The 14,793-nt window shown below is 47.8% G+C and overlaps 1 protein-coding gene across 2 annotated transcripts in view; it reads right to left on the bottom strand.

The window, feature by feature from the left end:
* The window catches only part of trpm4a (transient receptor potential cation channel, subfamily M, member 4a), a 74,245-nt gene that overhangs the window by 27,139 nt on the left and 32,313 nt on the right, over positions 1–14,793 (bottom strand). For both annotated transcript variants that reach the window (XM_045716111.2, XM_014192262.3), the window contains exons 7-15: positions 6,275–6,339; positions 5,816–6,055; positions 4,862–4,964; positions 4,516–4,634; positions 3,845–4,153; positions 2,201–2,302; positions 1,456–1,584; positions 654–783; positions 158–303 (exon numbers count right to left, since the gene is read on the bottom strand). In XM_045716111.2, the coding sequence (XP_045572067.2) occupies positions 158–303; positions 654–783; positions 1,456–1,584; positions 2,201–2,302; positions 3,845–4,153; positions 4,516–4,634; positions 4,862–4,964; positions 5,816–6,055; positions 6,275–6,339 (1,343 nt within the window). The remainder of the gene's footprint in view (positions 1–157; positions 304–653; positions 784–1,455; positions 1,585–2,200; positions 2,303–3,844; positions 4,154–4,515; positions 4,635–4,861; positions 4,965–5,815; positions 6,056–6,274; positions 6,340–14,793) is intronic.

Raw genomic sequence — 14,793 nt, 5'->3', positions numbered from 1 at the left:
AATGCAACAACCAAGCCTCTTTTTTTTACTGAAGAATTTGCTGTGTGCATATGGAGGAGGCGTGTGTGAATGCGCAAATGGAAGACGGAGGGGCGAGGAAGGGTTTCAGCTACACACACACACATCTTGACCCCTGACCCCTGGGTTTAGTACGGACCTGCACGCCGTCATGGCTGAAGAAGAGGCGGGCGTCAGCTGCAGTAGCCATCTGCAGACAGGTAGCTCCGCCCCACACCGGAGACTTCCTTATAAGGAGGGTGAAGGAGCGTCTTTCACTGCTCTGGTAGCACTCACTGAACACGTCTAGAGAGATGATTAAAGGGTTAACACTCACTCACTGAAGACTTCTAAAGAGAGAAGAAACGGGTCACAGGTTTTCAAATTAAGTTTCCCATTAGGAATCTGGATATGTTTGCTTCAGTCCTCATCTTAAAGGTGTGAAAGTATTGCAAATGGTCCCAGACTGGGATGCCATCCAGCAGACTTTCAGAACAGGTGGTCCCTTGCGGTCTGATGCGGACTCGCTACTAGGCATTATGGGGTAACCTTCACTCAGAAAATACAAGCTGCTAACAGTATGCATAACAGAGTTGATAACCACTACAATGACATCCTCACAGTACAAACACACAGCCAGGATAAGGCTAACCCACCAAGGGCCAAGTTCTCAAACTTCTGGGCCAGCTCCTTCATAGAGAGCTTGGTTTCCGTCTCACTCTCCAGCTTAGACAGCTCCCTCAGCATCTTACAGCCTGCCAGAGCACTGAGGACAGACTCCCCTGCCTGGAGAGGAGGAGGGAAGAGAGAGAGAGAAAGAGAGAGAAGCATTGTACATTGGTAAATTAAAGGTGGACTCAGCGAGATGACGCAGATGCACAAAGTAAATAGCAGTAGTGGGTCAATTTCCACAACAACTAAGAGCGATGAAGCACGAGGCTAAACCACTCCACTGTTTCGGTCCGGTAGCTACCACGTTGTAGCAGCATGAAGCGAACCCCTGCACATGCACAGATACGCTGTGTGACTGTGTGAGAAGTTTTGCATCATGCTCATCGGAATATCTGCGGTGCTGCTCATGGCAACGTCATTTCACTGAGTCTACCTTTAATGAATGGCCTTTGGAGTCCATGTTATTTTCTACAAATTAGATTGTTGAGTGAGCACATTGTTTATCACTGTCATTACAGCTGCCTGGTCCCATATAATCTTAACTGACTCACCTGGTCAGACCACTCCCGAGTGGCCTAAGGCACTGCATCTCAGTGCTAGAGGCGTCACACAGACCCTGGTTCGATTCCAGGCTGTATCACAACCGGCCGTGATTGGGAGTCCCATAGGGCGGTGCACAATTGTCCCAGCGTCGTCTGGGTTAGGGTTTGGCCGGGGTAGGCCGTCATTGTAAATAAGAATTTGTTCATAACTGAGGTTAAAATAAATCATTATTTAATAAATTACCATCTCCCAGAAGTAGACGGCCATCTCGCTACGGTTCTGCAGCACGGCCCAGATGAACAGGGAGGCCCAGGGAGAGAGACAGCGCTGCTCCTTGTACAGACACTCCTCCAGCAACAACTTATTCATGTGCTGAGAGGGAGGAGAGAGGGGGAATAGGGATATAAAGAGGGGGACGGGGTGAAAGAGAGGGAAAGAGTGAAGTAGTCACAGTTACATTCTATGGCCTGTAATGCAGTGGTATCACCATAGTAGCATTGATAATTAAACTATAATGGTGGAGTCTACACTATCACTGCATCACTGTACCGTATCATTGAGAACAAAGGCATTTGTAATTCATGTCTATGTAGAACAGTGGTGTGAGGCGACACTACTACAAACACTAGCTGCCTCCTAAATGGCACCTATCCCCTATATAGTGCACTACTGGGCAGGTACCCTAGTAGTTAAGAGCGTTGGGCCAATAACCAGAAAGTTGCTGGTTTGAATCCCTGAGCCAGCAAAGTGGAAAAATCTGCTGATGACCAAGGCAGTTAACCCCCAACAACAACTGCAGCCCCACACAGCTCTCTAATTCAGAGGGGTTGGGTTAAATGCGCAAGACACATTTTAGTTGAATGCATTCAGTTGTGCAACTGACTAGGTGTCCCTTTTCCCTTTCCCTACTTCTGACCAGGGCCCTGGTCAAAAGTAGTGCACTACTTGTATATAGGGGAGAGAGTGTCATTTGGAATGCAACCACTACCTTCAGTGCTCTCCTGGTGCTGGTGCTCTGGTCCAACTTCAGAGGGCTGTAGTAGAAGGGCTCACACACATCTCCCAGGATGTCCCATAGAAGCCGTGACACCTGGAGGGAGAGGCGAGAGGAAGTCACATAGAACTGAGATGACTACCCACATGAGAAAATACTATAGAATACTAGAACACTTACTATAGAATGATGTAGTATACTGTAGTATACTATACTACACACTGTAGTAACCCTCGATCATGTGTAGTACACTGTAGTATACTGTAGAATATTTACAACAATAATGTCTGCAAAAACCCTAAAGTCCACAAAAACACTACACTTTTTTAACTATAGTAAATATTACCGTATTTAATGAGCATATTAGCCCATTCCCCTCCACCATATCCTAATTTGTGCCAACCATAAGTGAGAAACCAAATGCCAAGTATAGACAATATATTGTGTTCCCTACAGGTTATAGAAAATAGCAGAAGCGCTGAACTATCTGTTCAGATTATGGAAAATGTGCTCTTTTAGGTTATGGAAAACGTGCTATTTTAGTATTTCTCCAATATGTTTCCTCAAGGAGAAAGCCTCCACTTCTATGTCAAAGTTAATAAAACTAAAACACTACAGTATATACTACAGTATACTACAATCAGCAAAAAACACTACATTAATTACTATAGTACAGTGCATTCGGAAACTATTCAGATCCCTTCCCTTTTTCTACATTTTGTTACGTTACAGCCTCATTCTAAAATGTATTACCATTTTTTTCTCTCATCAATCTACACACAATACCCCATAATGACAAAGCAAAACCAGACACTACAGTGAATATGGTATTTATACCATAGTATACTATAGTATTTTTTCATGTGTTGAAGCAGATTTTCAAAAAAAGAAAAACATATGATCAAATGCTCCTCAACTCCACACAGTGAGTGACCCCATACATCCCCTTTCCCCTCCCTATTTTATCAATTTACCATTTAATTTCTCCACAAATACCTAATCACATCAGTACTTAAAACAAAAGCCTGTGTCTGTATATCCGACTGACCTCTTTTTCTCCCTACTAAAGATTAGGACGTTTCTGTGCATGTGTGGATCACGTTCTGCACACGTGTTTCTTGACCTCTACTTTACCCACACATTTTGTGGTCTCCTTCCCTTCACATTTCTCACTGTCAATCATGAATGATAATTTTTCAAGTTTTACCGGTGAAACGTCCATGCCGTATCTGCATATCAATAATTTGATCTCAATCCATTTCATTGGGATATGTACAGTAGCATAGCCTACCTGTGTATTTTGCCTAGTGGTGCACGCTGTTTAGTCTTGGCCACATAAGAGAAAATGCTGTGGTGTTTTTGTCTTACAGTAACGTAATACCATGCCATTATATTCGGTTCTGTTGCATAGAATACTATCATTATGTGATCTTGCAGACTTTGATTCAGCTATGATCTAACTTTATTAAACAAGCACCATTTGCCAGAGTAGCCTGTTCTCTATGAGTAGAGCAGAGACTGTGCGTAAAGTAGAGAATAAATACATGCGCAGAACTTTCTTTAGTCTGGAGACGAAAAGGTCTGATAAAAGTCACATCCGCAGCCACTACGATAAAATAAAGTGCAACCCCTCCTCACCTCATACAAGCTGAGCTCTTTGGCCGACGAGGGTTCTGATATGGGGCTCTTGGGGCTCTTGAGGAGCGAGGCCCCGTCCAGGGAGCAGGGGACGGTGGGCAGGGACCCGGCCAAGCCCTGCCTCTCTGTGAGGCGGCGCTGGAGCAGCGTGTAGGCCAGAGAGCTGTCGGAAAGCGAGCGATACAGGCCCTCCAGACGCCGGTATGTCAGGTAGTCCAGGATGTTGAGGCCATTCTCGGTGAAGAGACGTACGAATTGGGGCTTGTCGTTGATCAGCGCGTCCGTCATGGAATCCTCTAGGTCCTCGTACTGCAGGAGGATGTTTTTCAAAACATATCCATTTGTCGATCTATCTAAAAGAAAATTGTGTCTCTGTCTCTCTCTCTCTCTCTCTATCCGTCTGTCTGTCAAAATTGAAACAATACTATCGTACCGAGTGATAAAAATAAGAAACGCTCCACAAATTGAAAATGTTCTAAATTGTTCTGATTTCCAACTTCCTTTCACCAGCAGCCTATCTTCTCTGTATTGTTCCTTATTTTCCTAATATTATCCGATACAGAGATATTGGAAACATACAGTCTGATAAATGCCCTGTCAACTAAATAACATAAAATGTAAAAAATGCTGTTTAGCAATGGTGATAGTGGTGATCGTGAGGAGCAGGTCACCTGCCATTGGATGTCTCCATTGAAGAGTTCACTCTTAGCGATGTCCAACCTGTTCCAGGCTACTGCTAGCTTCAGCTCCTCTGTGTACTCACTGGCATCGCTGGACACACGTTTACTGGCTGACAGACAAATACATAGAACGAATGAGTAGTTTGACCAGGATCATGTTTAACATATCTGTCAACAGATAGCAAATGCACACAAACACACACCATACACACACGCGCACAGACACAAATAGACATGCAGACGGTGCACGCACGCGCATACACACACACACACACACACACACACACACACACACACACACACACACACACACACACACACACACACATACTCCTACCTCTGACGAGAGCCTTCAGTAGCACTGTGTCAAAATCATCAGGACTCTCCTGCTCCCCGTGGAACACTGTGATCAGATCTCTGTTTTTATAGATACTCAGAGCCTGGTGAGAGAGAGGAGGGAGGTATAGAGAGTGAAGGGTAAAGAAGAAAGAAAAGGAGTAAGGTTATGTGCTCACTTACATAAACTTGCTTTCTCTCTCACACACGTTGCAGTACTTCCGTCCCTCTCCTTATCCAAACCAGGCTAGAACCATGGACCCTCTGAACTCATCACCAACTGCTACCCAAGAAGCATCGTTACCTATCGCTCCACAAAAGTCAACGGAAACAACTACTTCTATGTCTCAGAGCGGGTGATATCACCAATTGAACGCTACTAGCGCATCGCTAACTAGCTGGCCATTTCACATCGACCAGACACACACACAAACACTTGTATACACACCCATCCACACACCAGCAAGCTCTCACAGTCGCACTGCAGAATTAAACGTTTATCCAAGTGTTTTTGACACCCTGGTTTGCTCCTACAATGGTATCATTCCATTTCTCCAGAAGTCAAATTTCTAAGTTAATGGTTAAGTTTAGACACTCATTCCGAATAGTTATGGTAAGGGTTAAGGTTTGGGATTGGGTTAAAACAGAAACAGTGCCTACCACTGGGATCAAACACACAATTATTTCCATTTGTATCCCAGGATTATACACATCTGCTATCCCTGGCCACAATGCCCTAAAAAAACTCAAGACTACTTGATGGTAATAGTGCTCACTGTTGCCCCTACTGGCCGGTTTTGAAGGCATTTCCTGACGTCCTCAGTGCAAAGATATACCTCCAATTTCGAAGTCAATCTTGAAGGATCTCCCTGACACACACACACACCTCCCCACACACACACACACACACACACCCGTCCACACACACATCCCAGCCCACCCCGCCCCCACTCACCCTGTCCACCAGCTTCTCCAGGTCTGCCTCGACAGTGAAGTGCCTCCGGACCCTCTCACGGGCCCTGTCACGCAGCTCCGCACTGGGGCTCTTGCTCCCCTCACCCTCTGGCGGGGGAGAGGGGGGGCTCATGGGTATGGCTGACAGTGCATCCAGCAGCTCACAGATAAGGTCCGCCGCTGGACCAGAACCATTCAACACCAGCCAGGGAGTAGCCTTCTCCAGAGAGAGATCCACCCTCTGAGGGAGAGAGGGAGGATGGGCGAAAAGCAGAAAAGAGAGTGAGAGAAAGTGAAAGAAGGAGAGATAGAGGGAAAGGGAAATTCAAAAGGGAAGGAGAGAGAGAAAGAGGGGATAACGGGAATGTTCTGGTCATGCACAGTAATGTACTATAGGCCTAGTGATGTCATGAAAAGTAAAGTAAGCCATAGTGATGATAGTGATGTTGCCATAGCTTACCTCCAGCATGGCAGCGTCCCCTGAGATGAGCATACACAATACAGGGACATCTATACTGCCACTACCTGGAAAACAACAGGTACAGGGAAGGGGTGTAGGACAAATGGGAGAAGTCCATAAAATCAAGTTTTTAGTCATGAGTCATTGATCAGATGTCATAGTCAATGTCCATCAATGTTTCATGATTTACTACTTATAAGAATATTTATAAGAATATGTATTTCCACAAGCATAATGGAAGACTGCGAATGTATCAAATTATTGTCACGTTTTTTGTAATGAGTCATTCAGTAAGGTTACATACACACAATAATAGGATTATTGTGAATAGTCAGATTAATAATAGTTTGAGTTGACATTTACATTCCTTGCAAGAAGAACGATTTCCCTTATAATCCTGTTTACACGGACACATCTGAAATCAGGCTACCTGACGAGACTTTGTTCTACCACAGCAACAACCATGTTATTTTTGTGAAGCATATTTGATTCTGAGTTCGGACATATGAAGTTTGAATGTAAAAACTATTTCTAAGATGCATACTGTAAATATTTCCGAACTCCCTTCACTCTCGCAAAATAATTCAATTTGAGCTGCTCGTGCTAGCACGTGCACATTTCAAATATATCGCTATAACTCTGAGTGAGGCGTTTCCATACCCCCAATAATTCTAAAGATTGCTCGGAGAACCAGACGTATCGGTTTATGCTTACTTTGATTATGACCGTACGCCGAATAAGATAAGCAGAGTAAGGAGTTTACAGGACTAATGCCATACTCGGCCTAATGCCATAATCAGTTTAATATCTAATTATTAGTGTGCATGTAAACGTGATCAGATTGTGAATGTCATTGATCTCATTGTGAATGTCCATCATATTAATGTCAATGTGTGAATATTTCCTGATTTACTAGTCATATAAGAATATTTTGTATTTTATTTAACTAGGCAAGTCAGTTTAAGAACAAATTCTTATTTACAATGACGGCCTACCCCGGCCAAACCCAGAGTTATTTCCTTACAAAAAAATAAAAACACAATTGAACACTTCACGATAAGTCATCCTTTGGATGAATTGTTATACATTAATTGTTATACATTAATGTTAGTCTTTCTTACTGAAATATATACATAACCCACCAAATATTAGCGATACAAAAAAATTACACACGCGTCACTGAATTACATTCATCTAGTCGTATTTACCAAACGCTAGCAAAGCAGGGCTGGCGTTATGGGCGGGCCTCCTTGCCCATCAAAATAAAATATTAAAATATTGATAGTTGAAGGTGCCGTGCCTAGTTGATAATCACATTGGTAATTGCTTCGAAACTGAACCTAAACTATACCGAAACTAATTTCACACTTTTAACAACAGATTATATAAATGTAAAGCATGATGGAGAGAATGGGTGAGTTGCTGCCTGCCATAAGATGAGGGACAGTGTATGACAGACCAATCAACCTGCACATGTCCTCTACTGTATGCTTATTGCTTTTGTTCAATGTATGGTAATTTTGACCCTTGGTTATTGTTGTTACTGTTGTCCCGTTGACAACATTGATTCTTATTATTTTCATATTGTAAATATCCAAAGTAAGCTTTGGCAATATGTACATTGTTACGTCATGCCAATAAAGCAAATTGAATTGAATTCAATTGAATTGAGTTGATGAGCGAGGGGAAGCGAAATACGCATTATTATGTAGGGTAGGGCCATTCTATTGTATTGATTTATTCTATTATAATCTCAAAATTATATGTAGCCTAACCTCTACAAATCCACCGAATCCAAACAGTTTTATATTCTACTCTGGCCTACTTGGAGTACACTGTGAGAACGTGCATAATGTACAATGGTAAGAAGACCAAGATGAATGGATGCACATGCTGCGTTAGCGTTGCTACAAAATCTGAATGAAAATGACTCAGATGGTGGGGAAGAAATTCATCACGATGACATCTCTGATGATTATTCTTCTGATTCTGAGCCTCAGCTTGAACCTACAGCTCCGAGGGCTAATCGCAAAAATTACAGAATGGTGCACACTGAGCAGGTGCTTGCACCACCACCAAATGAAAGGGAAACACTGTTTAGATAGAACAAGCTGGTGACAATGCTACAGACCGATTATCAGCACAAAATGTCATCAGTGAGAGAGCAGGCCCAACATCTCAAGTAAAAAACGAAATCAGCAACGCAATCACCAGCTTTCGTTGTTTATGTGACATGGGCTTGGTCCAACTGATAATTGATTATTTTTGACTGCTGTCATATTGACATGTATATTCATTATAATGCCATTATTGCTTGTGTGCTGATTTTCCCTATTTATCAAGCATACTTGGCATATCTCATTTACATAAGTATTCACTCCCCTGAGTCAATACTTTGTAGAAGCACCTTACAGCTGTGAGTAGCGATTACAGCTGTGATTCATTCTGGGTAAGTCTCTAAGAGCTTTCCACACCAGGATGGTGCAACATTTGTCCATTATTCTTTTCAAAGTTCTTCAAGCTCTGTCAAATTGGTTGTTGATCATTGCTAGATAACCATTTTCAGGTAGATTTAAGTCAAAACTGTAACTCGGCCCCTCAGGAACATTCACTGTCTTCTTGGTAAGCCTTGTCCTTGTGTTTTAGGTTATTGTCCTGCTGAAAGGTGAATTCATCTCCAAGTGTCTGGTAGAAAGCCGACTGAGCCAGGTTTTCCCCTAGGATTTTGCCTGTAATTACTGTATTTCATAAATGTTTTTATCCTGAAAAACTCCCCAGTCCTTAATGATTACAAGAATACCCATACCATGATGTAGCCACCACTATGCTTGAACATGATGTGTTGTATTGGATTTGCCCCAAACAGCCACATTTTTTGCATTATTACTTTAGTGCCTTGTTGCAAACAGGATGGGTGTTTTGGAATATTTGTATCTGTTCACTCTGTCAATTAGGTTAGTATTGTGGAGTAACTAGAATGTTGTTGATCTATCCTGTTTTCGCCTATCTGTCACGATTCCTACCGACGGTGGCGCCCCCTCCTGCTCGGGTGGCGCTCGGCGGTCGTCGTCACCGGCCTATTAGCTACCACCGATTCCCTTTTTGTTTTTTCCCTTTTTTTATGTTTTCTCACCTGCCCTGAGTTAGGTAATTAAGAGGGCTATTTAGTTCAGCTGGCCCGCACCCTATTGTGCGGGATTGTTTTTCTGTATGTCAACTGCGTTTGTTGACTGTGCTTATCCATTGTATTTTTCCCTGTTGTTGGGAGACCTCTTATTTTGTACGGGTGGTTCTTAATTAAAATTACCACACAGTGTTCGCTGCTTCCTGCGCTTCTTTCCGCCACACCACAGACAAGACCTTACAGAATCCCGCACCACCAGAAGGAGCATGGAATCAGCGGGAGCAGCGGGCACTCCACTACCCTCAATGGAGGAACGTGTCCAGCACAATACATCGGTCCTGCATCGCATCGGATCCGCCATGGACCAGATGATGGAGAGGATGGAACGATGGGAGAGGAGTGGTATCCTCTCTCCACCTACACCTCCCCCGATACAACCATCTCCTCCTCCTACGACGTCTGGCTCTGGCGCGCTTCGCCTGGCACTCCCGAGGGAGTACGATGGGACGGCGGCTGGGTGCAAGGGGTTTCTTCTCCAGCTAGAGTTGTACCTGGCCACCGTCAGACCTGCTCCTACAGGAGAGGAGAGCGTAAGTGCCCTCGTTTCCTGCCTGACGGGCCGAGCTCTGGAGTGGGCTAATGCGGTCTGGAACGCTCCAGACTCGGCGAGGGACCACTACCCAGAGTTCACCCGCCGCTTTCGGGCTGTTTTCGACCACCCCCCCGAGGGTAAAGCGGCGGGTGAACGGCTGTTCCACCTCAGGCAGGAGACGAGGAGCGCTCAAGACTTCGCGCTGGAGTTTAGGACCTTGGCTGCTGGAGCGGGGTGGAATGACAGGGCCCTCATAGACCACTACCGGTGTAGTCTCCGGGCGGACGTCCGCAGGGAGCTGGCCTGTAGGGACACCAATCTATCCCTGGACGAACTCATTGACATGTCCATACGGTTGGACAATTTGCTGGCTGCCCGCGGGCGTTCGGAGAGGGTCCTGCCCGTTCCACCCCCGTGCACCCCCGCCCCTACCCCTATGGAGGTAGGGGGGGCCGTGCCAAGGGGCACCGGAGGAGGTGGCTCCTCCTGCACCAGCTGTGGTCGGAGAGGACACACGGCCGACCGGTGCTGGAGGAGCCAGTCTGGGAGTCGAGAAGGCAGGCAGAACACTTCTCGGTCACCTCAGGTGAGTCAGCACCAGATTCGCCCAGAACCCCCTGTTGGTCATGTGTTTTTGCCTGTTTCATTTTCTAAATTTTTTCCCTCTTCCCAGCATAGGGCGCTAGTCGATTCAGGCGCAGCTGGGAACTTTATGGACCGTGGACTTGCCATTAAGCTGGGCATTCCACGGGTGCCGATAGATTCCCCCTTCCCCGTGCACTCCTTAGATAGCCGACCATTAGGGTCAGGGCTAGTCAGGGAGTCTACGGTGCCGCTGGACATGGTAACGCTGGGGAATCATAGGGAAAGCATTAACTTTTTCCTTATTGATTCACCTGCGTTTCCAGTGGTGCTGGGGGTCCCCTGGCTGGCTGGTCACAATCCCATCATTTCATGGAAACAGGGGGTTCTCCAGGGGTGGTCGGAGGAGTGTTCAGGGAGATGTCTAGGAGTTTCCATAGGTGCCACGTCGGTGGAGAGTCCAGACCAGGTGTCCACCGTGCGCATTCCCCCTGAATACGCCGATTTGGCGATCGCTTTTTGTAAAAAGAGAGCGACTAAATTACCACCTCATCGACAAGGGGATTGTGCGATAGATCTCCAGGTTAACGCTGCGCTTCCCAGGAGTCACGTGTACCCCTTGTCACAAGAGGAGACGGCGGCTATGGAGACATACGTCACGGAATCCTTGGGACAGGGGTACATTCGGCCCTCCATCTCACCCGCTTCCTCGAGTTTCTTTTTTGTGAAGAAAAAGGAGGGAGGTCTGCGTCCGTGCATTGATTATAGAGGTCTAAACGCGATCACGGTGGGGTTTAGTTACCCACTACCTCTTATCGCTACGGCGGTGGAATCATTTCATGGAGCACAGTTCTTCACAAAATTGGATCTCAGGAGCGCGTATAACCTGGTGCGTTTCAAGAAGGGAGACGAGTGGAAAACCGCCTTTAGTACCACATCAGGCCATTATGAGTACCTCGTCATGCCGTATGGGTTGAAAAATGCTCCAGCCGTCTTTCAATCCTTTGTTGACGAGATTCTCAGGGACCTGCACGGGCAGGGCGTGATTGTCTATATCGATGACATTCTGATATATTCCGCCACCCGCTCCGCGCATGTGTCCCTGGTGCGCAGGGTGCTTGGTAGACTGCTGGAGCATGACCTATACGTTAAGGCTGAGAAGTGTGAGTTTTTCAAACGAGCCGTCTCCTTTCTGGGTTATCGCATTTCCACCACGGGGGTGGTGATGGAGTGTGACCGCGTTAAGGCCGTGCGTAATTGGCCGACTCCAACCACGGTGAAGGAAGTGCAGCGGTTCTTGGGCTTTGCCAACTACTACCGGAGGTTTATCCGGGGGTTTGGCCAGGTAGCGGCTCCCATTACCTCACTGCTGAAGGGGGGGCCGGCGCGTTTGAGATGGTCGACGGAGGCGGACGGAGCCTTCAAGAAGTTGAAGACCCTGTTCACCGACGCGCCCGTGTTGGCGCACCCGGACCCATCTTTAGCGTTCGTAGTAGAGGTGGACGCATCCGAGGCTGGGGTGGGTGCCGTGCTATCACAGCGCTCGGGTGCGCCACCGAAACTCCGCCCCTGCGCTTTCTTCTCAGGGAAGCTCAGTTCGGCGGAGCGTAACTACGATGTGGGGGACAGGGAGTTGCTAGCGGTAGTCAAAGCCTTGAGGGTGTGGCGACACTGGCTTGAGGGGGCTAAGCACCCCTTTCTCATCTGGACCGACCACCGAAACCTGGAGTACATCCGGGCAGCGAGGAGACTGAATCCACGTCAGGCAAGGTGGGCCATGTTCTTCGCCCGGTTTAGGTTTACCATCTCATATAGACCGGGTTCCCTTAATACTAAAGCCGACGCGCTGTCCCGTCTGTATGACACGGATGACCGCCCCATCGATCCAACTCCCATCATTCCAGCGTCTAGGCTGGTGGCACCAGTGGTGTGGGAGGTGGACGCGGACATCGAGCGGGCACTGGTGTTGGATCCTGCGCCTGCGCAGGTGCCCGTGGGGCGCATGTATGTGCCGCTCGATGTTCGCGATCGGTTGATTCGGTGGGCGCACACGCTACCTGCGGCGGGTCATCCTGGTGTAGAGAGGACAGGGCGGAGTCTAAGGGGGAAGTATTGGTGGCCCACCTTGGCTAAGGACGTGAGGTCATATGTCTCTTCCTGTTCGGTCTGTGCCCAGAGTAAGGCTCCTAGGCATTTACCGAGAGGGAAGTTACAGCCCCTCCCCGTTCCGCAACGGCCATGGTCGCACCTGTCTATCGACTTCCTGACAGATCTTCCCCCCTCTCAGGGGAACACTGCGATTCTGGTGGTTGTGGATCGGTTTTCTAAGTCCTGCCGTCTCCTCCCCTTGCCCGGTCTCCCTACGGCCCTGCAGACTGCGGAGGCCCTATTTACCCACGTCTTCCGGCACTACGGGGTGCCGGAGGATATTGTCTCTGATCGGGGTTCCCAGTTCACATCCAGGGTCTGGAAGGCGTTTATGGAGCGGCTGGGGGTCTCGGTCAGTTTAACCTCCGGTTATCACCCCGAGAGCAATGGGCAGGCGGAGAGGGTGAACCAGGAGGTGGGCAGGTTCCTGAGGTCGTATTGCCGGGACCGGCCAGGGGAGTGGGCGAGGTATATTCCTTGGGCAGAGTTAGCCCAGAACTCACTTCGCCACTCCTCTACTAACATGTCACCCTTCCAGTGTGTGCTAGGGTACCAGCCGGTCCTGGCCCCATGGCACCAGAGCCAGACCGAGGCTCCTGCGGTGGAGGACTGGGTTCAGCACTCCAAGGAGACCTGGAAAGCAGTACAGGACTCACTGAAGGAGGCCAGTGCTAGGCAGAAAAGGAGTGCTGACCGCCACCGCAGTGAGGCGCCGGTGTTCGCACCGGGTGACAGGGTCTGGCTCTCGACCCGGAACCTGTCTCTCCGCGTGCCCTGCCGGAAGCTGGGGCCGCAGTGTGTGGGGCCCTTCAAAGTCCTGAGGAGGATAAACGAGGTGTGTTATCGGTTGCAACTCCCTTCCTATTACCGTATTAACCCCTCGTTTCATGTGTCTCTCCTCAGGCCGGTGGTGGCTGGTCCCCTACAAGAAGATGAGGTGCCGGAGGTCCCTCCACCCCCCCTGGACATCGGGGGGTCCCCGGCGTACAGCGTAAGGGCCATTCTGGACTCGAGACGCCGGGCGGGGGGCCTGCAGTACCTTGTGGACTGGGAGGGGTACGGTCCGGAGGAGAGGTGCTGGGTGCCGGCGGAGGACGTCTTGGACCCATCCATGTTGAAGGAGTTCCACCGCCTCCGTCCGGATCGCCCTGCGCCTCGTCCTCCGGGTCGGCCTCGAGGCCGGTGTCGGCGCGCTGCAGGGGCCGCGCGTCAGGAGGGGGGTACTGTCACGATTCCTACCGACGGTGGCGCCCCCTCCTGCTCGGGTGGCGCTCGGCAGTCGTCGTCACCGGCCTATTAGCTACCACCGATTCCCTTTTTGTTTTTTCCCTTTTTTTATGTTTTCTCACCTGCCCTGAGTTAGGTAATTAAGAGGGCTATTTAGTTCAGCTGGCCCGCACCCTATTGTGCGGGATTGTTTTTCTGTATGTCAACTGCGTTTGTTGACTGTGCTTGTCCATTGTATTTTTCCCTGTTGTTGGGAGACCTCTTATTTTGTACGGGTGGTTCTTAATTAAAATTACCACACAGTGTTCGCTGCTTCCTGCGCTTCTTTCCGCCACACCACAGACAAGACCTTACACTATCACAGTCATTAATACACTCTGTTACTCTTTTAAAGTCACCATTGGCCTCATGGTGAAATCCCTGAGCGGTTCCCTTCCTCTCCAGCAATTTAAGTTAGGAAGGACACCTGTATCTAGTGACTGAATATTTAATGTCTGCTTTTAATTTTTTTCCCATCTACCAATAGGTGCCCTTCTTTGCGAGGCATTCCAAACCTCCCTGGTCTATGTGGTTGAATCTGTGTTTGAAATTCACTGCTCAACAGGGACCTTACAGATAATTCTATGTGTGGGGTACAGAGATGAGGTAGTCATTCAAAAATCATGTTAAACAATATTATTGCACACAGAGTGATTTATTATTGTACACATAGCTATCACATTTGGTTCCTTGGAAGTTGTGGGAACGTATGTTTTTGGTTTCACATTGGTTGTGGGAATGAAGCCATAGGTTTCTGACCGCCAAAACATTTTTTAAACATTCCGAGACCAGAAGTGTCAATTTAGC

Source organism: Salmo salar, chromosome 03, assembly GCF_965601325.2.
Source record: "Salmo salar chromosome 03, fSalSal1, whole genome shotgun sequence".
NCBI lineage: Eukaryota > Metazoa > Chordata > Actinopteri > Salmoniformes > Salmonidae > Salmo > Salmo salar.
This window is presented reverse-complemented; position numbering and strand designations above follow the sequence as displayed.